We start from the raw sequence: 23456 nt of genomic DNA on the forward strand, positions 1-23456 counted from the left end.
CCCACCCCGAAACTCCACGCTGACGCCCCCGCGACCCCCAGTCTTGAGAGTCCTGGGGAGCTTCCTTGCAGAGTTGCTTGGGGAAGGCGGCCCCACTTCGGGGTTAAACGGCAATCACAGCCCGCTCGGGACTCGGAGGGCACCCCCCCGCCTCCTCCCGCGTCCCCGCCCCCCACCCGGGTCAGCGTCTTGCAGCTCAGTCTCGGGCTCTGAACAAGAACAGGGGCCCGAATCCGCGTTCACACGGAAAATTATGCCGGCTCCAGCGGCGCGTAAAATTGATGTGAACCGAACGAAGTGGGATCGGCCTGATCCTCCCTCTCTTGTCTCAACAGGGGTTCCGGAGCGTTACACAAGGCCGAGCTTGTCTCTTTAAGGAGACATTGGACCCTAATTAGTCCTCATTCCTGGCGCGGACCGGAGCAAGGGGCCGAGGATGTTTGGGTTGGTGGGGGGCGGGAAGGAAGACGAGACTCGGAAGATCTTCTGATTAACTTCCAGTCTTACCGCCCCCTGTCCCCTCTTTATTTTGCCGCCACCACCACCACCAACATCCAGTTCTGAAGATGCAGCCAGGGCAGCAGCAGCAGCAGCCACCGCTGCTCCCAGGCCCACGTTACTTTGATTGACAGCCGAACAAATGTTTCCCCGGTTCGAACGCTCGCGCTAAGGAACGTCAGCCAAGGCTAAGCTCCGCCTTGGGCGTGCCATCTCCGCCCCGCCTCCGCTCACCCTATTTCGTTGCAGTCATTGGTCCGAGCCACGGACGACGCCCGGGCCCCACGTGGGTTCCAGCCCGGCCGGCTCCTCCCCTCTAGCTCGCCATTTGTCAGCAGTGAAATGATGGGCAGTAACACAGAACGGCGATTAATGTTCAGCCACCTCTGATTGGTTGTTGGAGACGCCTACCGCGCCGGGGGTGGGCGGGACGCTTGGAGAGCCCCCCAAAGTGGTCGCGTGGCCGGCCGGTGATTGTAGTCAATTTGACTGAATCCTCACCTACCGTCGCTGGAGGCGGACTACATCTCCCGGGATGCTCCGCGGTCCCTCCAAGGACGGTTGTGAATATGTATCAGAATGTTAATGATTAGCGGCTGCTAAATTTGGTCAAAGAAGTCACCTACACAGAGTGTGTTGTTAGAGCTGTTCTGAGCGGGTGTTTCAGCTGTTGGCTGCTTTCTTCCCCCTCTCACACACTTGTATATTATTTTGAGGTGCTGTTCGCAGAGTTTGAAAGGAGAGAGAATTAAAAAAAAAAGCCGCAAGCGTTTCACTCTTTTATTTTTATAATCCCCTTCAATTTGGGGTTAAAAAAAAAGACAAGAAAACAGGAAGGAAGAAAAATAAGGAAATGAGATGTGGTAAAAGAAGCTAAAAGGTGCCTTTTAAAAGATCGTTGCTGTGAGGTGAAAAAAATCTCCAGAGAAACCAAAAGCACCGCCGAGACCTCTTCCGAACCAAAGGAGTTTGTGTTTGCTTTTAGGAAAGAAGAGAGAGATCATTCATTCGGAGGAATAACAACCAATTAAAAGACAAATAAAAAAAAGTTTGGAGTGGGACGCCGAGCGAGCCAGCGAGCGAGCGGGCGGCGCTGCCGGCGGGCGCTGGGGCGCGGAGCTCGCACTTTCCCGTCCCGGGTGAGCGGCGCGGCCGCGGCGCCGGGCTCGGCGGGCGCGCCTCAGCGGAGCGAACGTCGGAGCGTTGCCGCGGGAGACGCGCGCCGGACAATGCCCGCGGCGGGCCAGTGACGCCCGCGGGGAATGCGGAGCGGTTCGGCCGCCCGCACCCAGGCGCCGCCGCCGCGCGTTCTTGCTGCCCGCGTCACGCGAGACCCAGCGGGGTCCGGGACCGTCCGAGCCGCCTCTCGGACCCGGCCGGCCGCCGCCGCCGCCTCCGCCTCCTCCTCCTCCTCGGGGCCATTAAAGCCAATGAGCCGCGCGCCTCTGCCCAGCGCAGCCAACTAAATCGGTTTGGATGATTCGCGACCTGAGCAAGATGTACCCGCAGACCAGACACCCGGTGAGTGCGGGCGGTGGGGGCGCGGGCTTGCCGGGTGCCGGGGGATTCCCCGCGTCGCCCCCTGCGCGCTGAGTTGTGTCTTTGGCCTGAGGGGCGTGGAGGGCGGCCCAAACCCCGCACGCAGCTCGAGAGTTGCCCTCCACCCCCCGCCCCTGCCCTCCCCGGGCGCGGGGGCACTTTCGGAGAGGGGGTGCGGAGAAGCAATTGAGTTGTAGCCATTTTCTTATTGTTGTCTTTGAAGCCCCTGGAAGCCGCGCGGAGCTGTTCGCCGTCCCCGCGCCGCGACTCCTGGAGGAGGGGTGGCGAGCGATGGAGGAGGCGCGACTCCGCGCCGGGGCGGGGAGGGCGCCCTCCGCGGCGGCGCGGCTTGTCCGGCGGCGGCTCGGGAGTGCGGGGCGCCGGCCCCTCGCGCCGCGGGCCCCGGGGATCAGCGAGCCAGCCGACGGACCGACCGGGAGAGTGGCTGCCGCGTGCCCCCTCCCCCGACCTGACCGCGGCCCGACGCCATGGCGCGCGTCCCCCCGACGGGCCAGTTTCGATTCCGGGTGGGGAGGCTGTGGGCGCGGCGCGCCGGCCCCGGGGCCCCCGCCGTTGACGTGGGAAGGGAGCGGGGTCTCGAACCCGCGGGGTCCCAGGCGGGCGCGAGAACGCGGGGGCCCCGGGGCCAGCCTCGGCCCGGCTGTGTGGCCAGGGGAGGGGGCGGGAGGAGAGTTTTCCTGGTTCTTTGCCTGCGATGACACCCCCCACCCTCCCGCCAGTGCCGCGTGGTGTTTTCTCCATCTCTCTGCCTCGCTTCTGCCTTGGGCTAATTAAATATTTTATTGTTGTTCTTTAGGCACCGCATCAGCCTGCTCAACCCTTTAAATTTACAATTTCCGAGTCCTGTGATCGGATTAAGGAAGAGTTTCAGTTCTTACAGGCTCAGTACCACAGGTAAAGATATTGACTTTAGCTGATCCTTCTGTTTGCTTAGCTCTTGTCTTCCCCCAACATACACTCCCCCCCCCCCTTTTTTTTTTCCGACACCACAAAGGTATTACCATGTTTCCTTGTGGGCAGAAAGGGCAAGTGAAGGCCTCTTTTCCTTAGGCAGGTGTAAAGAAATGAAGCGTTTTCTCCTTTTCCCGTAAATTAAAAAAAAAAGGCCGAACAATCGAAACTGGGGACACTTGGAAAACGCTGAGGCCAAACTTTCAATATTGATTTATTGGGGCCAGGCGAATGGACGGTTGGGAACATTCTGGGGCCTTTTGACTTTCTTGGTCCTTTATTATTCCGGGCTTGATTCCTTCTTTCTTCTTTCTGCCATTCCACTGAAACCGAGAGCCCAGAGCCTTAGGAAGTCGCCAAGTAGGCGATTTCATTACTTTTATGCTGAAAAGATGTTTTCCTCTGAAGAGACAATCATTAGATCTTAGAGTACCTTTGAAATATTTTTCTTTCGCTGGATTTTTAATGGCTTGTATTGCTTATTTCATAAATTACGGAATCAAAACAAGCCACTGAACCTGATCCACGCCTTGCCCCTGGGTGGTGGTATTCAACTTGTCTCTCTTTTGGAGGGAAAAAATAAGACATCATTCATAAGACATGCTTGATTCATATTTTCATTAATCTTTTCGTGGAACATTAAAGAAAAAACTCCCTTGTGACATTTTTAGGGGACTTACTCTTGCTTGGAGATGTAGGCATTATTGATGTTTATTTCCTCCTTCATGTTGTATTTAGTGAATTTAGTGAATATTCATTTCTGAATGAGATTCTGGAGTTAATTGGCTAGAGGGTTTTTCTTAAGCAAAACCCCCCACATTTGATCCTTGTTGAAAGGACAAGCCCGGACTGGTTCCACTCACCCTTTTCTCTCCTGCCTGTTTTTCAGTAATGAGGGTGGTACTTAAGATAGTTGATATGGTATTTTGTAGGTGATGATTTAGAGGCGGGAATGTGTATTTGAAGGATGTAAGTCAAGATCTGGGTTGTACTTAGATTTCCTTATTTCTTGAACAGCCTGAAGCTAGAATGTGAGAAACTCGCCAGTGAGAAGACAGAGATGCAGCGGCATTATGTGATGGTAAGAAAACTGTGTCGCAGATTCAGAGTACCTTTTAGTTTGGGGTACCAAAAGCTAGAAATACGTTCAGATTGCTGGAGGCTGCAGGGTTAGAGGATAGTTGCTGTGCAGTGCAGTTGAAGTTGTGGGAATGTGACCATTAGCAACCTGTAATTCGAGGATGTTCTAACTTGCCTCTGACAACCAGCTTTGATTTGAATTTTCGAAAAGTTTAGTTGCACAGGGTATAATTTTCTGTGCTTTGTTTTCACAGATTGAAAAAAAAAAACCTCACATTTCGTTTAGAGTCATAGGCAAAATGTTTTTGTGTTAGTGGTTTTCTTTGTTGTTTTATTGCTCTTGCTTCAAACAGATTTTAACCAGGGAATTTTTCAGTAAACTGTTAGTTTTAAATGTTTTAAAATGTTTTATTTCTTTTAAACAATGGTGAATAAGAAAAGACACTAGACATCTTTTCAGATTTTCCCTCCCCATTCTTCCTCGACATTGTATATTCCTAGTGTGTGTGTATTTGCGTGTGTTTTGTGGGTTTTCAGTTTCTGTACTGTTGAACTGTGGATTGTTGTAGCCTCCGGTATAACCGATTCGTTCTGCCAGAATTTCTTTAATGCCAGTTATACTACATGTTTAAAACAATCAGATCTGCTTTTTCAGAAGTATTACCAAGTGTATTTTTATGCTTGTTCATAAAGGCTCTAGAGTAACTCATTCATTTCCTATCAAGCCTTTTTCCTTTGAATGTATGAACATGAGTAGTGTCCTTAAAATGAGAAGCGAAACTCTGAAGTAGCATCACCTTTTCAAATAGTTCCTGTCAAAGCCTCTGCATTTGTATGAGGTGTGTTGTTTTTGTTATTAACTTGCCTGCTGTGCCTAGGAATTAGAGTCCGTAGAGTACCACATTTTCATCAGACCTTTGTGAGTCATCCGCTTGTGATGTATAAAGATCATTGGAGGTGTTAAGAATACTATGTTTGAGCTTGTTTTTCTTACTTTTGTGAGTTATTCTCTTAGATTCTGTGTCTTAAGGTGGCTTTTAGTTTACTAAGCTGAAGATACTCATAGAGTGTTCTTCCTGATGTGCCACCATTGGAAGGATGGATATTTTGGTTTAGGCGAGGCTTTTATGTTTACTTGGGGACATTTTGAACAAACTAGGAAGCTTGTTTGATGAAAGGCTCAAAATTAATTGCTTTTCCTTCTTTGACAGTATTATGAGATGTCCTATGGGTTGAATATAGAAATGCACAAGCAGGTAAGCTATTATTTCTTTGTAAGTGTTTTAAATGACAGTAATACTGTGCACTTTAAAAAGGAAGTTGTATGTTTTGCAGTTTGATTCTGCACGTTTTTGTGGCCACTTGTATTTTAAAAGTCCGTGTACTGGAGAGAATGCTCTTTATTCAGGTGTGGTTCCTCATCTGTTTAGCATATTATCTTCATTTTAATCATTTAACAATGTAATTTAAGGTGTCTGAATGCATATTAAACTTTGTACACTTTCAAAAGCAGGGTGCTGAAATTTTTAAATGTTTTCTTTTGAAAGAATTAATTTATGTATTTTGAACATTGCAGACTTGCCTAATGAAAGCTTTTCTTGGAAGATATTAAAATGTAAAATTGTAAATTGTCTGGAGTTTTCCTTGGGTTGGTGTGAAAGAATGGATAGAGGGTGAGCTGGGAGGATCAAAATGAAATCTGTGGCACTACAAAAGAAACTGGTGTAAATTCCTTGTACTGGCCCCCAGAGACAACTTAGTTGGGTCTTACCAGGAACTGTAACTGTTCCTGCCAAAATTTGCACAGACTACATGAGCCTGATAGGAGGATGTGATAAGGTTCAACCCTGGGTCTTGAAATCTAACAATTAGTTCTGCCAGAAAAACAGAAAGGGAAGAAAAAAAAAGGTTAGTCCGAAAGTGTTGAGAGGTATGACTGAACCAGACCTTTTTTTGCAAGAGACTGAATAAAATGGCTTGGTTTAAGTTTCCTAGAAAGAAAAATAGCATATATGTATAAATACTGTTTGGCAATAATAATATTAAGAGACATTTGTTTTAAGTGATCTCCTAGTGAAAGTGCTTCAGATCTGTGTCATCAGCCATTTCGGAATAGGTGTGTATGTGTTTACCTGCTGGAAAAAGATGAGGGAAAAACAATGCTTTTCTTCTCTTATATTCATGGATTTCATTACCTTCTAAGATTAAAAAATGTAAAATGATCACATACTGTTAAGCTCTACCATGTATGGATTCCTTTTTCAATATGGTTAATTATTACATACTCAAAACATACTCACATCTTTAAAAGATGACTGTTAGACAATAAAAGCAGTCAGATAGCATTTGAAAACAAAAAAGTTGGGGGAGAAAAAGCGTCGTTACATTGATTATTTCAGATACTTTCTTTTTTTTTACTTCATGTGCTATTTGATTATGTCAATATTAGCATTATAGTATAGTTTGTTGCATGTTAAAATTCTTTATTATTTTGGCATCCTTGCCATGTCTGTTCAGATAAGTCATGTAAATAACTCCTGCTTAAACAAAATCCATAAACTTATGCTTGGGTTAGCTTGAAGCCCCTTAGCTCTACCTTACATAAATAATTCACAAGAAAGATACTGTTTGTTAATTATGCTCAATACATGATGTCACTTTAGATCTGGATCTTGTACATGTACTCCGCCCCCCCCCCCCCCTTTTTTTTGGTCCTCATCCACCACCCAGTACTAATTAGTGTCTTTTTAAAGATTGGACCAGGTGATTAATATCCCTTTATTTCTCCTCCTGTATCTTATTACCACTTAGTTTCCAGATCTCTTTATACTGTTTACAATTCTGAGAGGCACAGAGCTTGTATTTGGCCGTATGTATTTCTTTTAGGGGGCAGGAGGTGCTCTATAAGATCCCTTAATTTTGCACATTTTATACTTCTGTAATTCTGTCATCTTCTTGTCCAGCTGGCCTCAAATGCCATCCATTTAAAATTGAGAATGGACTACATTTTCCCTTTTTTTCTCTTGCTTTTAAATTCAATCATATCAAGAATCCTGAGGGCAGTTTATCACATTATGAAATACAGACAGCCCTGCAAACCACCTACTTATTATATTTTCTTTCTTTCCCCCCTTAAGCACAGAGGCATATCTGTCTTTATTTGTTTTCTTAGGCAGACAGCCTTGGTTCCTCTTGGCCTCTCTTCCAGATGCACTCGCTGGATACCCTCGTAATGGAAAGCAGCAATAAGGCAGGGAAGTTGCCCTCCGGCATAATTGGGCCTAGTTCTCAAGATCGGGTTAGGCTTATTCACTTATTAGATTTGTGTCTCTGAAGGGTTCAAGAGTAGGAGTCCCTGGGGTCCTTGGAAGTACCCTAGTAATTGGTGGCCCTGATATTTGAAACCTTTGTGTATTTTTTGGTTAATGCTCCTGTTCTTGGCTGCTGCCAGCCACATAGTATTTATTTTTAGAGAAATTTTTCACTGGAACAGAAAATGATGGCTGTGCTGGAGTCATGACTCTGTGACTTAGCAAGTTGATAAAAGGATAAAAGCCCAGAGCAGTGACAAGCGGGGTGGGGGGTCCAGTATTTATGGTCTCTCCCCTTTCTGTATGATGTTCCTCCTCAGTCACCCTGTGCTGATTCTGATAGAGGACTGTAAAGTGAAACCTATGGGGAATTTGTCATTCTGAAATGAAAGCTAATGTAATTAGTACCAATTAAAGTACATTTAGTAAATTGGATTTAATCTTAATTAAGCCTGCATAATGTTGCCAATTTTTAACAATTATGTTTGAGAACATAATTAATTTAAATTTTGGTAACTGAGTAAATAGCATTAGTCTGGTAGAATTAGTTTTTTTTTTTAAGGGGAACTCAGTGACATGACATGGAATTAGAGCATAAAATATGAATCTAATTTCTGGTAATCTTTAGTAGGATCAATAGAGCTGAAGTTGGGAGAAAACCCAAAAAAGTTAGAGCGGAGTGTTCTAGGCTGTAAAGTGAAATTAATGTTTTGCCACTGTCTTTAAGTTCTAGCATGAAAGTGAAGATGATAAGTGGGACATGGTTGGAAATGGCAGATGTTTTGTTGTGATTTCTTCATAATGGGATTTTTTAAAATGAAAGAACGTTGGCCTTCATTCCCTAAGGATTTCCCTCAGTTGGGTCTTTTTGTTTTTTTGTTTTGAATGGGACAGGTGGTGGCCGGTGGTTTAGTTGTTACTTTTTTTGTCCCCTCCTGCTGATTGTTCCTTATACATACAGAGTGGCTTCTAAATGGGTCAGTGACCGTGGGCAGAACAGGGTGGTGCGTTCTGTTGATAACATTGCTAAATGCTGCTTGTTGCCATCCTTCACCTGTAATGCTGTAATTAAAGAAGAGGCCCTGATTTAATCTGACAGCAGGCAGTTACCACTCTAAAAAGTGAATGTTGGATGTAGATTAGGAACAATGGATATGTAAATTCGACCTGTAGGAACTGTAAATGGAGACGAACATACTACATTTCGAGAACATCTATGATTTGCTCATAGTTAATAGTCTGCAACTTGCCAATCTCTTTGCATTTAAAAAATCAGCTTAGTATTTGAATTTTAGAAATCGGAAAATATTAGAAGTCTGCAACACTTAGAACTTGCATTCTAATGTACTGCACACGTATATGTACATGTCTCTGTCTTTGTATGTGAATATATACATGTTTTGGAGAAGGAAATGGTGACTCACTCCAGTATTCTTGCGTGGAAAATTCCATAGACAGAGAAGCCTGGTGGGCTACGTCCATGGGGGTCACAAAGAGTCGGCCACAACTGAGCAACTGAGCACCCACACGTGTTTAGGTTGCACATATATGTGTATATATACAGTTATTATTTTTTTCCAATCAGAGCAAGCAAACTCCTGTTTCACTATAAGCCATGTAAATTTTATTACAAGACTTGGGCCACAACCATTTGAGTGCTGCTAAAATATTAATTGAATAGAAATGAAAGGGCCTTGCCAACTGATAGGATATCATAATCATACCCTCTCTGGTCGATGGTAAATGATGATAAATGACATTAGGAACCTTTTAGCAAATTGTAATAACTACAAGGAGGGAAGCAGTATGGATTTGCATTATATCTGATACCCTCTAGTACCAAGTGGATTGCCAATACTGCTTGTTTAGCATTTTCTAAGGGCAATAGGATATTGATTTCTGACTTACAAGGAACAGCTCTATTTTCACCATTGAAAAGTATTGCAGGTTGTTAAGAAGAAATTGACTTGAAGAGGCCGACTGCTGCCCATCATGGAGCAAATAAAGCAAAACTGCCGAAGCATGGTGGAGCAGCGAGACGGGCCCTCAGCAATTTGTTGCTATTAATTTACCATGCTCGACAGCAAATCAATCGGCATCTACTTCATCTACTGGAGAAAATGCTGTCCAGGGCAGATAAAAGGCTCGGCATGGTACAGAGAATAGACTGGATTGGCTAAAAGGAGGCTGCAGTTAATGTGTAAATAAGTGAAATCAAGGCCACAGTTGCAGAGGAAGCTGTTGTTAATTAGGTTGGTGCTTTTTCGTGAACTATTTTAGAAAGCAGCCGAGGATTTGGAGAGTAAAAAGAGATTTATTGAGGTTGAAGTAATACACGACTGGCCTGGCATTCCAGCCTTGAGTGTACTTGATTCTAGGGCGCAGTAAATTTATCTGGGGACAGTGCTTGCAGTGGAAGCAAGCACTTTGTTTAAAGTTCTGTTTAGACCAGGTTTCCCATAAGGAAACTTTATTTGTGGAGCTTTACTAATTTCTTGTAGGTGTCTTGTCTTAGACTGTATATGCTTGAATTGGAGGAGTAGATGCAGGAGTAGGCAAAAATGTGGCTGTTGTTTTCTTACGCAGTGACAGTTTTTCAGGAATGAATGTGATTGAACTCGCGTAATAATGAAAGGGAATTGTCGAAGATGGAATGTTTCAGCACAGAGTAACTTAATAAACCAGTGAAAATTTTGCCGCCAGAACTTTCTTTTGCTGTATAAACCTTAGGAAATAATAATCTAGAGGGGCTGAACAGTGGTGGACACTGCCGGACCAGAAATTCTCAAAGAGCGGTTACAAGTGAAATTTCGATAATTGTGTGAGAAGCTCTAGATATAATTAGGAGAGCATGGAGGGGAGGAGGCTTGTGTTTTTATTTTTCATTAAAGGTTTAAAGCCACCTCTTCTAATTTATGATTACCTATCCTTCAGTAGTATTCTATAATTAACATTAACTAAACAGAAGTCATTGATGATAATTTTCCCCCTCCTCTCTGATTGGACATTTTGGGATGAGGGCTAGCTTCAGTCTTATTTTGTAAGTCTAGATATATGTAGATTTTAAGTAAATTTTTTCCCAAACTGAGAGGATCTAGTGTTTGGACAGTTGAAACCAATTGTGTCGGTGCCTCGGGCAGGGCACGGGAGCTGTTGTTTCACATGTCACGGGACCGTCTAGAGAAGGAGGTCTGGAGGAGGAAATTTAACCAGTCAGCGTGTGTGCATAATTAGCATTTTCTGGATTGTGTGGGTTTCCCTCTTTTCTCTTCTTGCATGTTGGGTTCTTAGTTTTCTTTCTGAGGTTTTATAGACTATCTGAAGATTTTTCACCTGAAGCAGTGATTGTTGAGTGGAATTGGAATTTCCTTTCAGTAGACATGAATGTTTATTACCTATCTGGCTTGTGCTTACAGCTGATCTGGGCACATTGCCAAAATTCTTTAATTCTCACAAAGATCCTAAGAAAGGGATTATGACCCATCAAAGAATGATTAAACAGGATCAGATCTGCACGAGGTGATACAGTTATTAGGTAGTGGATTCTGGGTTTGAGATGAATTTACCTGGAAGGGTGTGTGTTGGGGGATGGGTCTGCCTTTGTTTGGAGATCAGGCCCCAGCTCTTTTCTGGAATGGAGAACTCCTGGTAGGCTGGGCTAGTCCTTGGGTTTGCCCTTGAGCCACTGCACTTTGGGCTTATACCCAGACTCCCGGAGTGTGGGGGCATTCTCTGCATCTCTGCCTGGAGTCCGGGCCAGAGGCTTGGCCTGAACTCTTTCTCCATCTATCTAGACTGCTTTCAATGGGTGAGAGGGCTAGGGTCGCTTTCGCTTGGAGTCTAGTCTCCCACGCATGGGGGCGAAGAGAGCTGCTTATTTATCAAGATGAGTTTGCTTCCTCCCTGGGTAACCTATTTCTCATTTGTTTACCAACTTGCTTTTCCATTTAACTTTTATCTTTTCCTTGTGGCCTCTAAAACTATGCCTGAAGACAACGGGCTGTTTGTTAATCACCATCTTGTGGGTTTTTGAAGGGGGAAGCTGGGAGGGGAAAATGTGATGTTTTGTGGCCTCTTTGTAGTTCAAAAAGAGGTTCTTAGATGCAGGAAATCGCTCACAACTCAAACTTTTAAATGAAGGCAAATGTTTTGCTTATACTGTTGAAAGACTTTCTTTGCAGCATTCAAACGAAGGGATAGTTCCTTTCTCACTGCCCCTTAGTCCCTACTGGATGGTGCTTGTTTTTGTCCCGTTTGCTTTATTTGCTGGACAGAATTCCTTGTATCCTAAATGATGTTAGTTTGAGCCGGGTTGAATTAGTGGACTGAGGGATAAGATGCATCTTTTTAGATGCTGTTCCAGCCTCAGTGAGGCCAGGATAGTGCAGGCACTGGCCCTTGGTTCTTGCCTTCTTCATTTTGTCTTTCCTTTCCTAGAATTGTACTTTTTTTTTTTTTTAACTTTTTGTTTTTGCACCATAGACTAGGTGAAGGCAATTGTGAATTAAATGTTTCAGATGTGTGGTTAGAAGAAATTTGTGTTTGGTTTTAGTGAGAACGTTTTTATTTGATATGACTGGATAGACTGGCTTATGGCTTCAGGACAATAGTAATCCCTTGATGGCTCCAGAGCCAGTGAAAGGGATGTGATATTTAGATGTTTTCCCTTTCTCCCTCCCCATAACTCCTCTTAAAAACCTCTGGTACTTTAGCTGTGGTGGCAGATCCAGTGGTCTAGTGGCTCATTTACCGTCAGTTCTGTGGGCTGGGCTATTGGAGAGGAGTGGGAGGCAGCACGTGTAGGTGCGAAAAATGAATATTTACACTGATGATGACAGTTCGCGAGACTGAGGACAGGACTTGGTCAGAGTAAGTTCACTGAAAAGAGAGTTCATGAAACTATTCACTCCCAAGAGGGAAGGGCCTGAGAAGTTTTAGTCAGAAGCAAAAATGAGAGTCATTTTAATGTGGCCTTAGTAACAGCTGTCGGTGGTAGTTGCTTTCTGTCTGTAAAGAGGGATTTGGCTGGCAATCATCAACGCAAATCTATATGCCCTCTCTGTTTTCATTGGACTTGACCTAGTGTTTATGCCAGGCTTTGACAGTTTCTCTACCACCGAGCCCAGCTTTCCTCAGAGTTGCTGTGTTTAACTGTACTCCATCCAGGGGGACAAAGGGAAGTGTGGGTTTTCTTAGCTGGATTGTCAAAAAAGCAAAAGAAAAACATTCCCAGATGCCGCCCAGGTCCTCTGCCATCTGGTGCGTGGGTCACTTTGTCATCATTTTTGAGGATTTTGCCCACAAATACTTCACAAGTTGTATTGTGGAGGGAGCTTCTGTGATAGATGGAGAGAAATGTGGCAGCCCTCCTGGGCTCCACCGACAGCCTGTCCGGCCTGCTGGATCTCGGCCCCCATACTCACCCCGAGCTTAGGCAGGAGAGCTGGAGCCAAGAAAGATGGATATTGACTTTCTGATTTCCTCGCGAGTGTCACTTCATTGATATCATTCTAATTGGGATTGTGTTCTTATTTTTGAAATACATATTCTGCTTCTGAAAGTCTGTGGGTTATTTTGGATAAAGAGTCTGAAAATGCAAGGACATATAACAGAAAGAAGAGTAATTGTAGAAATTACGAGCACTAGTTCCCCATAACACCTTTCTTTACAGAGAGCTTAAGGCTTTTATATGTTCTCCTTAATCTTCCTGATGTTCCTGTAAAGCAAGTGGCAAGCTTGGATCCCTGTATTTAGTTTGCAGTGGAGTACCTGACAGTTTGCCAAGCAGTGTCATTCCGCTGGCCCCTTGAACAGATGACACTGGGGCTTAAGGGCTTAAGGGACTAGCCCGGTGTCGCAGTACAGGAGGATCAGCACGCGGGCTGGTAGTCCAGGGTTCACGCGGGTCAGCGGGCGTCCAAGGTGCTGCTGGCAGGAAAGGAAACAGTAGGTTTCTTGACTTTCCTCTCAGGGCTCCGTGCACTGGCCGCACTGTTTCCAAACACCAAACAGTGCACTTGTTTCTGGGAAGTTCTTGGCTGTGTGCAGCATGAGAAGATGGGGATGCTCCTGGCCCTCCAAGAAGTGTTAGAGTGTTGCTAGAGACCTGATCCCTGTGTGTGTGTGAGCACAGAGCCTCCCTCTCCTCTCTGCTGTTCCCAGAGTCCTGCCCTGCCAAAATGGAGGCTTGGGATCGCAAATTAAAATAGGAAGCCCTTTTCCACTGTGAGCACAGCGCTTAGTGAAACTGGCTGTTTTCGCATTCCTTAAGTATACTGTGCAAACACTAGGTATGAACTTGTTTCTCGCCAGCCTCCTCGCTCCCACGTGAAGTTAAGGCTGTGTGAAAACAGGTGTGCCGATGGCCTCTGCTGTGTCCCTGGTGCTGAGAACTGCGCCTGCCACACAGTAGGTGTGCATGAAATACTTGGTGAATGAGGGAGTCCCCGCATTCAGATCGAGGTAGCCAAGAACGTATACGGTATTTTTAAGGGTATATGGAGGTTGTAGGATAACGAACATTGAGCTTCCAAGCCTAGTAAGGCCTGTGGGTGCCTACTTATTAAATTTGTGGAAAAATGACAGGAAAGATGAAGTAAAAAGCACCTTAGTTTGGTTTGCTTTTTAGGAGCAAGTTAGGCTAGTTAAAGTAGAATACATGTATTTTAGCATGTGGGATTTGCCTTCTTAAAGATGGAAACATGAATCTTTCCTAACTGAATTTAAAATTCAGTTTGAACATCCCTCTATCACTTGTCAGAGTGTATCTGAAGAATTCTTTTACTATTAATAGGTCTGTGTACTTGTGGTTTGAGTGAGTGTGGGGAGATACTGATCTTAGCCATAGTGTGGTATGCTTAGCTAACTTCTTTTCAAATCAGTAAAAATGCAAGCTTTTGCTTCTTTTCAGGGGACAGGGAAATGAAGATATCTTAGTTTTTTATTGGTGGGGAGGGTACCGTGTCATTGAAAGTGTAAGAATCCTAATCATAACAATAAGTGATTTTAGAGAGCTTGTTTAGAGGTAATATTTTACTTATTCTCACAATAACCTTATGAGGTTACTGCTCTATATTATCATTGTTATTTCCATTTTGTATTTGAGGAGGCTGAGGCACATAGAAGTTAAATAACTTCTACCTACCTCTTCTACTTCTATCTTCTACTTCTACTTCTATCAGCCTACCTAAGAAATCCTCGGTTTGACTGAATTTCAGATCACTGGTATGGTAGGTATTTCTGTTGAATCTCCAAACATTTCAGATGCTCTGTTTGGAATACTCTCCTACGTCCACCAAAGTACTTTCCTGAATCAGGATTCAGATTCCAGTTCTGACCTTGCCAGTACCCAGCTGTGTGATGCTGCCGTGTACCTTAACTTCTCAGCACTTTGCTTTTCTTAGTTTCAAATAAGAGTGTAAGTAAACACTGAGATCTCTTAGTTCTTTTGTCTAAAATGGCTCTTCTGGTTATTTTCTATGACCCAATGGACAGAAATAGAGACTTCTTTTCAGTCTCAGAAAGTCCCTTTTAACAACTATTTTCAGAGGTTTTTGTTCTTTTAAACTCCAAAATTAACCTATTATATTTTATATTTTATAGGATACTTTCTCATCCATGATTTTATTTAGATTCCAATAATGTTGCTAAAGCATTTCCGCATCTTTTGGATGAATAAAATGACTCCAGTGTTAAATGACAAAGTCACTCAGTTAATTAGTGGATGGTTCATAATTCACTGGCTCCCTGAAGGCCATCATTCAGGCCAGAGTAATGATGCACAACTAGAATAGTTATTGTAAAACATTTAATATTAATGTCATATGGTTTCTTCTGTTTTTTTTTTTTTTTTTTTTTTTTTTTGGCCATGATACACATATTAATAGTCCTCTGACTGGGGATCAAACCTGGGCCCTGGCAGTGAAAGGCCAAGTCCTCACCGCTGGACCACTTAGGAATTCCCTAAAATTAAATATATTTTGTATGTATATAATTCTAGTGCTGCTTTAAAGTGATTTGCTTTTATACTTTTCTTTTGGCATATATAGTGTTGGAAAAGTATTGGAAAATTTAATCATACAGCTTCTAAAATCATGTAAATTGAAGTGTGGTCCAATAATTTTCTCCTAAAGTGCTAGAGGAGAATATGTAGTAGTTTATTACCTGTTGTGTAATTAGCTTTGGTGGCTCAGTTGTAAAGAATCCACCTGCCATTGCAGGAGATGTGGGTTTGATCCCTGAGTTGGGAAGATTCCCTGGAGAAGGAAATGGCAACCCATTCCAGTATTCTTGTCTGGGAAATCCCATGGACAGAGGAGCCTGGCCAGCTACAAATCCTTGGGGTCACAAGAGTCAGACACAACTTAGTGACTAAACAACAACAGCAATTAGCTCCTGGGATTAGTTACGCTTCCAGAATCCAGTGCGATGTCAGTTTCTTTAGCTAAGGTTTACCTTGATGATGCTCAGGGTGAAGCAGGCCTGTAAACTGGCTTACAGTGAATTTGAGAGCTTAAGTCATTGGGTTTCTTGTATTGTCTTTTACTTAGAGTTAAGTTTGGACTTTTCAACTTGGCTTATAAGTTAACTGTAGGTAAAAAAAAAAAAGTGGGGGGAGAGGGGGAAATGTATAATCTTGGCCTTTGGTGAATGAAGGACATAGTAGAGATCAGGTTCCATCACTAAGGTATGTGCTCCAGAAGAGAAGGTGGTTTGTTCCTGCCGTATCTCTGACACCTGAAAACAGTTTTTGGAACTTAGCCGAGGAAAGGCTGGAACAACTGAAGGGATGGTTTAATTTTTCATTTGTACTGCATTTCCTATAGTAGAGTATCAACCATTAGTATATGAGCTTTATTTCTGAGCTCTTAGGCAGGACTCATTTTTATGAAGAGCAACAAAGGTCTCGATGGGCTATCCAAAGTTAGGAGTTGTCATTGCAGTTCTCTGCCACAGGCCCTTGAGCTGCTGAGGGGAATTTTTAAAATTGAGGATTGGATTCATGTGATTTTAAAATGACCAGTGTTAGCAAAAGGTCTATTCCTAATTTCATTGCTTGACAGTAGTGGCTTGCTGTTCAGTTAACGTTTTGAGTCAATTTTATGTGTGATGAAAAAAAAATTTTTTTTAAGAATTTTCCTTTGAGCAGTGTTAGGCTATTGTAGACAGAAAAAAAAAAAAAAAAACAGAAACCAAAAAAATGCTACTGTTGCCAATATTTTACAACCTAGAACCTGTGTGCTGTGTTGCTAATTTCAGAGGTGTGGCCACATCTTATGTGTCTTTCTCTAGGTTAAGAGAGGATCAGTGACTTTGTAGTTACAGATTGTCCATATGTATTGTTGTTCCTTAGTTGCTGAGTCATGTCCAATCCTTTTGCAACCCCATGGACTATAGTCTGCCAGGCTCTGCTGTCCATGAGATTTCCCAGGCAAGAATAGTGGAGTGGGTTGCCATTTCCTTCTCCAGGGGATCTTCCGGACCCAGGGATCCCAGGATCGAACCCGAGTCTCCTGCATTGGCAGGTGATTCTTTACCAGTGAGCCACCTGGGAAGTCTGTCCATATGTGTACCTTTGACAAATATTAATGATAATACCAGGTAACAATTGAGCACCTATTGCAAACCAGCAGGTGCGCTAGGTGTTTCAGATGTATTGATTTGTTTAAGTGAAGTGAAAGTCACTCTGTATCTGACTCTTTGCGACCCCATGGACTTGTACCGTCCATGGAATTCTCCAGGCCAGAATACTGGAGTGGGTACCCTTTCCCTTTTCCAGGGGATCTTCCCACCCCAGGGATCGAACCCAGGTCTCCTGCATTGCAGGTGGGTTCTTTACCAACTGAGAGCCACAAGGGAAGCTCGTTGGTTTGTTTAAATCATAGCCCTTAATTAAGGAAGGGATCTGGTTGCCACCATTGTATATGAGGAAAGTAAGGTAAAGAGAAGCTAAGAAATTTGCCCAGGACTTTGAAGGGTGTAAGTGGCAAGAGTCAGCCCAGCCTCAGAGCCCCTCCTAAAGGACTGTTGTTAGTATGGGAAGCTTGTTTTGTTTTTGGCTTTTACATGTACCTAGCTAGCCCGCTGTGTTCTGCACACAGTGAGCTTAAAAGTGTTACAAATAATAGTGGGTCTACTTTTGGGTGTATATATTTGTATCAGAAAAAGCTTTTTGTGTTCCCAGATTAGCAAATTCTTTGCCCCCTAATCCTTGTAGCGAAGTGGTGTGGAGGGGAGCAGTCTTCCCCTTAACTCAAGCGGCTTTTTCTGCCTCACTGCCCAACCCCTGCTCTGGCTCTGCTTCACTAACCATACAAGTGGATGGAACACTTCTTTTTTTTAACCAAGTGGAAATAGCTTTGGTCTTCAGATTCAGTTTTTAATTTGCAAAACAATTCCTTTATTTGCTTCAGGACTTTCTGCTATTGTAACAGTTGAGTGGAAACATGGGTTGAGGGTAGTTTTTCAGCCAGGGTTGCAGGGCCATGCGCACTGCCATGAATTGGTTAGTTATTCCAGGTTGGGGAAAAGGAGTATACTTTTTTGTGAAAAAGTGCACTGGGTCACTGAACTGATGGTTCATCTTTATTGTAGATTGCACTGCTGGCTTATGGCCTGATGACCACAGGCCTATATTTTTGTGCTTCTGACCATGACATTTCTAAAACAGGCACAGTACCTTTTATAACCACCTGGGAATGTCCAGAGGACTGAAAAATTATTGAGTGCCTGCCTGGGATGAGAATTGGAACTGGGGGGTCCTTGACTGGTTTTTAAAATATCCACAGAGTCCTTGAATTTATATGCAAAACCGTGCGCCTTTTTCTGTGGGAGAAGAGTTCGTAGCCCTCATTGATGCAGAGGGAAACCAGAACCCGGAAGGAGTTTGAGAACTATTTCTCTTGGGCGGTGCTCTCAGACAGAGCAGCCCCTTTCTCCCAAGGACGTTTGGCAGTGTCTGCAGATACTTCTGGTTGTCAGAGCTCAGAGGTGCTACTGGCATCAAATGGGTAGAAGCCAAGAATCAGCTTTGTCTGACTTCTCTAGCTCATTGTATCATGGCGAGAGAACCTGTAAAACTGTACTGTGTTTTCAGGTGTTCTCCCCTTCTCATGATGATAAGCAGAGTTGAGTTGGTGGTAATGGGTTCTAATGTCAAGTTCAGAATGAGGATGTTACATGGTTTTCTGTAATCATCATTTTCATTGGAAATTTCTTGATTTTTAAGTGGGGCCAGTTTGTCTTCGCTACCCATTGAGGGTCCCAGAATTAGTCACTTTTTAGTTCCCTTCTGTTGTTGTTCAGTCACTAAATTGTGTCCACTCTTTGTGACCCCATGTACTGCAGCACACTATGCTTCCCTGTCCTTCACTGTCTCCCTGAGTTTGCTCAAACTCATGTCCATTGAATTGGTGATGCCATCCAACTGTCTCATCCTCTGTCGTCCCCTTCTCCTCTTGCCCTCAATCTTTCCCAGCATCAGAATCTTTTCCAGGATCTCTTCACATCAAGTGGCCAGAGTATTGGAGCTTCACCTTCAGCCTCTGTCCTTTCAATACATATTCAGGGTTGATTTCCTTTAGGATTGGCTGGTTTGATCTTGCTATTCAAGGGACTGTCAAGAGTCTTCTCCAGCACCACAGTTCAAAAGCATCAATTCTTCAGCATTCAGCCTTCTTTATGGTCCAGCTCTCACATTCGTACATGACTACTGGAAAAACCATAGCTTTGACTATATGGACTTATGTCTGCAAAGTGATGTCTCTGCCTTTTTAATCCGTTGTCTAGCTTTTCTTCCAAGGAAAAAGCGTCTTCTAATTTCGTGGCTGCGTCGATTTTGTAGCCCAAGGAAATGAAATCTGACACTTTCCACTTTTTCCCTGTCTGTCTGCCATGAGGTGATAGGACTGGATGCCATGATCTTTGTTTTTTGAATGTGGTTCCTTCTAGGTAACAGTTTTTCAAAAGTATTGTCTTTCAATAGCCTTCCTCTGTTCATGCTGAACGGTGCCAGTGTTTCAACCATTTTCTGGAGGTACCTGTTCGGTTATTATTACCAAGATAGGATAGACTGGGCCACCTGAGAATTCAGTATAACACCTTGGCTTGATCGGCTCCAACTGAGAAATTAGGGCAGCTCTTGCTGCAGGATAGTCCTTCTGCTCTTTCCTTTAGCTTCTGGTTAGATCAGTGTGTTGTGCTTGACTTTGTCTAGTCCTGATTACATGTGGTAAACAGAATGGAACCTGGAGTTTTCTAAGTAGCCTATGCATCTAGAATATGAGTTTATTATATTTTTAAATGTTTGGGCACTGTTCATTGAACTTGTTTGATTTGGGCTTATTTTTTCCCCTTGCATATTCTGTTGTGCCATGCTATGAATGTAGATGACTATTTTAAAGGCTTTTGATTTGGGGGAGAACACAGAACTGTTTGGAAGTGTGGCTTATTACTTCTAAGTATGTCTGTTTTGGTTAACCTCAAAAAATATTATAGTTCACCTAAAGTGGCCAATAAAAAACATAGTGGCAATTTCACAGTTACGTGCTTGAGTATTTTTTGGCCAAGTTGGGGAATCCAGAGTGCTTGTTTGGGCTTTTTAATTTTTTTGGTTTGGACATTTTAGTAGAGAAAGTGTGTCCTGCAAAATTCCAGAGTGTCCTTAAATTTTTTCCTGTATGTAGGTTCCAGGAATGTGGAGATGACAGCTCTTCCTTGTAAGCCTTTAAAAAAAAACTTTTTTTTTTTTTTTAATTTTACATTTTTTGAGGTTTTAGATTTAGGAGACCCTGGGTCAGACATAGTACATTTTTGCACAGAAGCCTTCTTAAGTAGCAGCTCATTTACAAAGGCTTTATACAACTGACCCAGGAAGGAGACCCATGGTTAGGACCTACTTTAACCAGATCTAAGCAGAGCTGATAGGATTTCCTTACTGTCTAAGGAAGAACTCATAACATATTTTGCATCAGTTTAGGATGTATGTAGAAAAAAGTTTGATGAGCTCTTTGTTGAATTTGTTCTGAGATGGTGTTCATGACAACTTTCCAGATTTATAACTTCCAATTTTTCTTTTTTACAGTTTTCTTTTTTACGTTATTCATTTTTGTTTGTTTGAAGCTCATACAAAGATTAATTTTCTGAATAGAAATTTTTAGCTTCTCAAATTGAAATATTTAGAACTAGCCCTTACAAGGGCTTCCCTGGTAGCTCAGTTGGTAAAGAATCCGCCTGCAATGCAAGAGACCCCGGTTCGATTACTGGGTCCGGAAGATCCTCTGGAGGAGGGATAGGCTACCCCCTCCAGTGTTCTTGGGCTTCCCTGGTGGCTCAGCTGGTAAAGGATCCGCCTGCAATGCAGGAGATCTGGGTGAGAAAGATCCCCTGGAGAAGGGAACGGCTGCCCACTCCAGTATTCTGGCCTGGAGAACTCCATGGACTGTATTGTCCATGGGGTCGCAAAGAGTCAGACACAACTGAGTGACTTCCACTTCACTTCACTTCAGACCTTACGAAGATTAAGAAGATTATAACCTAAAGACTTAAACCTGAAAAAAAGAACTAAATTGTCATGACATCGTTTATTCTTCCCTTATTGATAGAGTTGCAGAGTTAAGTCAGTAGTGCTGGACACCCCAGATGGAAGGCAGAGGCGATAGTGGCTTGTAACTGTTCATTCAACACATGCTAACTGGTCTCATTCTTTGTGGAGGCCACTTTGAGGGTTAGGGTGTTAGGGGAGATTGAATGCTTGCCTCCATGAGATTCTAATGCTCTAATGGCGTTTGGCCCAGTGTGGACAGTACGTGGCAGTGTGTGGTGATGACACGCTTGTGCCATAGGCAGAAGAGGAGGAAGTCTTCCTGGCTTGGAAGTGATTAAGAATGCTGTTACAGAGGATGTGGGGACATTTTAGTGGGACCTCAGAGGAGGAGGTCTTTTGGACAGGAAGAAAGGGAGAGAGGAGGATTCCAAGTGTAAGGCACAGAGACAGGAAAAGTGATGTCCATGTTCAAGTGGTGGTTACAACCATTCTCAGCCTGGTTGGTTGATAGAGGAAATAATGGTTGAGGAGGTGGGTTTGGGAAGCATTATAGAAGGTCTTAAGTGCTGCTTCTATTACATGGGCTATTGAAGGAAAGTGTAAGGAAGACAGTAGGGCAGGGACCATGTCTGTTTGCTAATTTGCTTTGTTCTCAGCAACTTGCATGGGGCCTAACAGCAAATGTTCAATAAATGTTGGTTGACATGATTTGAGTGGAGAGGGCCATGAAGGAGAGAGGCTGGGCTGAAGAGATGACATGTCCTGGAAAGGAGGAATCCAAGTGAACCTGAATGAGGAGTGTGGAAATGAACAGAGAAAGACCTGAGACATTGACCTCTGTAAACTCTCAGAATCAAGGTACCCTTGAGAGAAGAGACCTTGGAGGGGAAACTCGGTCTTAATTATGCAAGTGGATGAGGTGCCTAGGGAGGGGTGAGGGATGGGAACAGAGAAGGAGGACAGGGAGTTTGTGGGTTCCCATCTGCCTCCATATTAGCACCTTCCCTTCATCTCCTGCCAAATCTGTTTTCCTGCCAAAAACCTCAAGCATTCGTTTTCAGCAAGATTTGTATTTGTGCCTTTATTCTATACCCAGACCACAATGGACTTTGCCAGGCAGCCCTTTGTGGGCTGTGGTTTTTGGAACTTATCGTTTTAAGGAAGGTGTTAGACCTTTGTGTCAATGTATGAGAGAGAGACTCTTCATCATTTTGCTTGATTAACTGCCATTACCTTTATATAGATACAATAGTGGGAGTTTGCAAATTATCTGATTTTGACTTTTATCCTTTTTAAGTTTGGTTTTGTTTTTTTTTTTAAGATTAAGAATAGGTACAGAATCCTTTAAATTATTCATCAGCCATGGAAACTCTTTGCTTCAGTCATTCTTCTGTTGCTTTTACATTTTTCTGTCATTCAGTCAACATCTGGATAGGTCAATGATTCTTTATCCTTTTTGTGTTGAGAAATTTTATGTAAACATGAGGCTGAGTCTCTGTAATTGTCTTGAGAAACGACTGTATTTCCAAAGAAATAATTATTCCATTGTTCATTACGTATGAGCTAAATACCCAAATTACAATGAGTTGATGTGAATTACATGTGTGTGGTTAATTTTCTTTTTTTCCTAATTTGAAGCGTATTCTGTATTTTAAAGCCTTTTCCCTCTTTTAGGACACTTGTCTTAAGCTGGTCTAGTTGAGTGAGAACAGCAGTGATAGTAAGGAAAGTTAAGTAAACATGAAATTAAAAGGCCATAGAGTATATTTTGGTAAACCAAAATATTGCTTGGTGGCATAAAGCCACAGATCCATTCCAAAAAAAAAAAAAAAACATGCGGAAATGTGGTTTTGCTGTCTGTCATGCAGTCTGTTTCAACTGTCAGAAACATTCGTTGCTTTATGGGGTATTTTTTTTAAGTCTGACCGCAGCTTTTAATTTCCTTCACTCCACCCACACCTCTCACCACACCCCCATGTATCTAGTGCTAATTTACGGGCGTTTTAAATGTAATGACATAATCATCAATCTCAGCAAAAGTTTCTTGTCTTAGGTATGCCAAGTATCACTTCTGTACTTTTGGGAACTTTTGTCAGAACACAGCGATTGTCCTTGGTTTTGAACTTTGCTTTCAAAGTTAAATTGGATCTTTAATAGGTGGTTTGGGGCTGCTTTTTACTTTTTGGTTTTTGTTTTTGCTAAAAAAAGTAATACAGAGATTTTAGAAAGAAAAAGACTCATTCATGGTCCTGTCTCTGACCTAGGCAATAAGCCAAAGAGTCAGTGTTCACTGTGTCTCCACTGATTGCACTGTGACTGGTGGAGAATTGTGTCCCCCCTACCACTCACCCCTGCTGTCGAAAAATACTGGACGAGGTTCAAGGGTCTATACACAAAATAAACATGAGCATGCTTTTATTTCATTTAAAAGTACAGAAGTATTGAGAAGCATATACCAAAATGAAACCTTCAGTTCAGTTGCTCAGTCGTGTCCAACTCTTTGTGACCTCATG

At 43.2% G+C, this 23456-nt stretch overlaps 1 protein-coding gene across 8 annotated transcripts in view; it reads left to right on the plus strand.

Moving 5' to 3' along the window:
* Window positions 1–1097: 1097 nt before the first annotated feature.
* TLE4 (TLE family member 4, transcriptional corepressor) overlaps window positions 1098–23456 on the plus strand; it is a 152534-nt gene continuing 130175 nt past the window's right edge. For 4 of the 8 annotated variants that reach the window (XM_043890647.1, XM_043890648.1, XM_043890651.1 and 1 more), the window contains exons 1-4: window positions 1098–2019; window positions 2855–2952; window positions 4027–4090; window positions 5301–5345. In XM_043890647.1, coding sequence (XP_043746582.1) covers window positions 1975–2019; window positions 2855–2952; window positions 4027–4090; window positions 5301–5345 — 252 coding nt within the window. In that variant the 5' untranslated portion in view covers window positions 1098–1974. Of the gene's footprint in view, window positions 2020–2365; window positions 2565–2854; window positions 2953–4026; window positions 4091–5300; window positions 5346–23456 lie in introns of those variants that run through there. The other 4 variants (XM_043890649.1, XM_043890650.1, XM_043890653.1 and 1 more) reach the window with 2 other exon arrangements.

The sequence above is a fragment of the Cervus elaphus genome, chromosome 29 (assembly GCF_910594005.1).
Source record: "Cervus elaphus chromosome 29, mCerEla1.1, whole genome shotgun sequence".
NCBI classification, from domain to species: domain Eukaryota; kingdom Metazoa; phylum Chordata; class Mammalia; order Artiodactyla; family Cervidae; genus Cervus; species Cervus elaphus.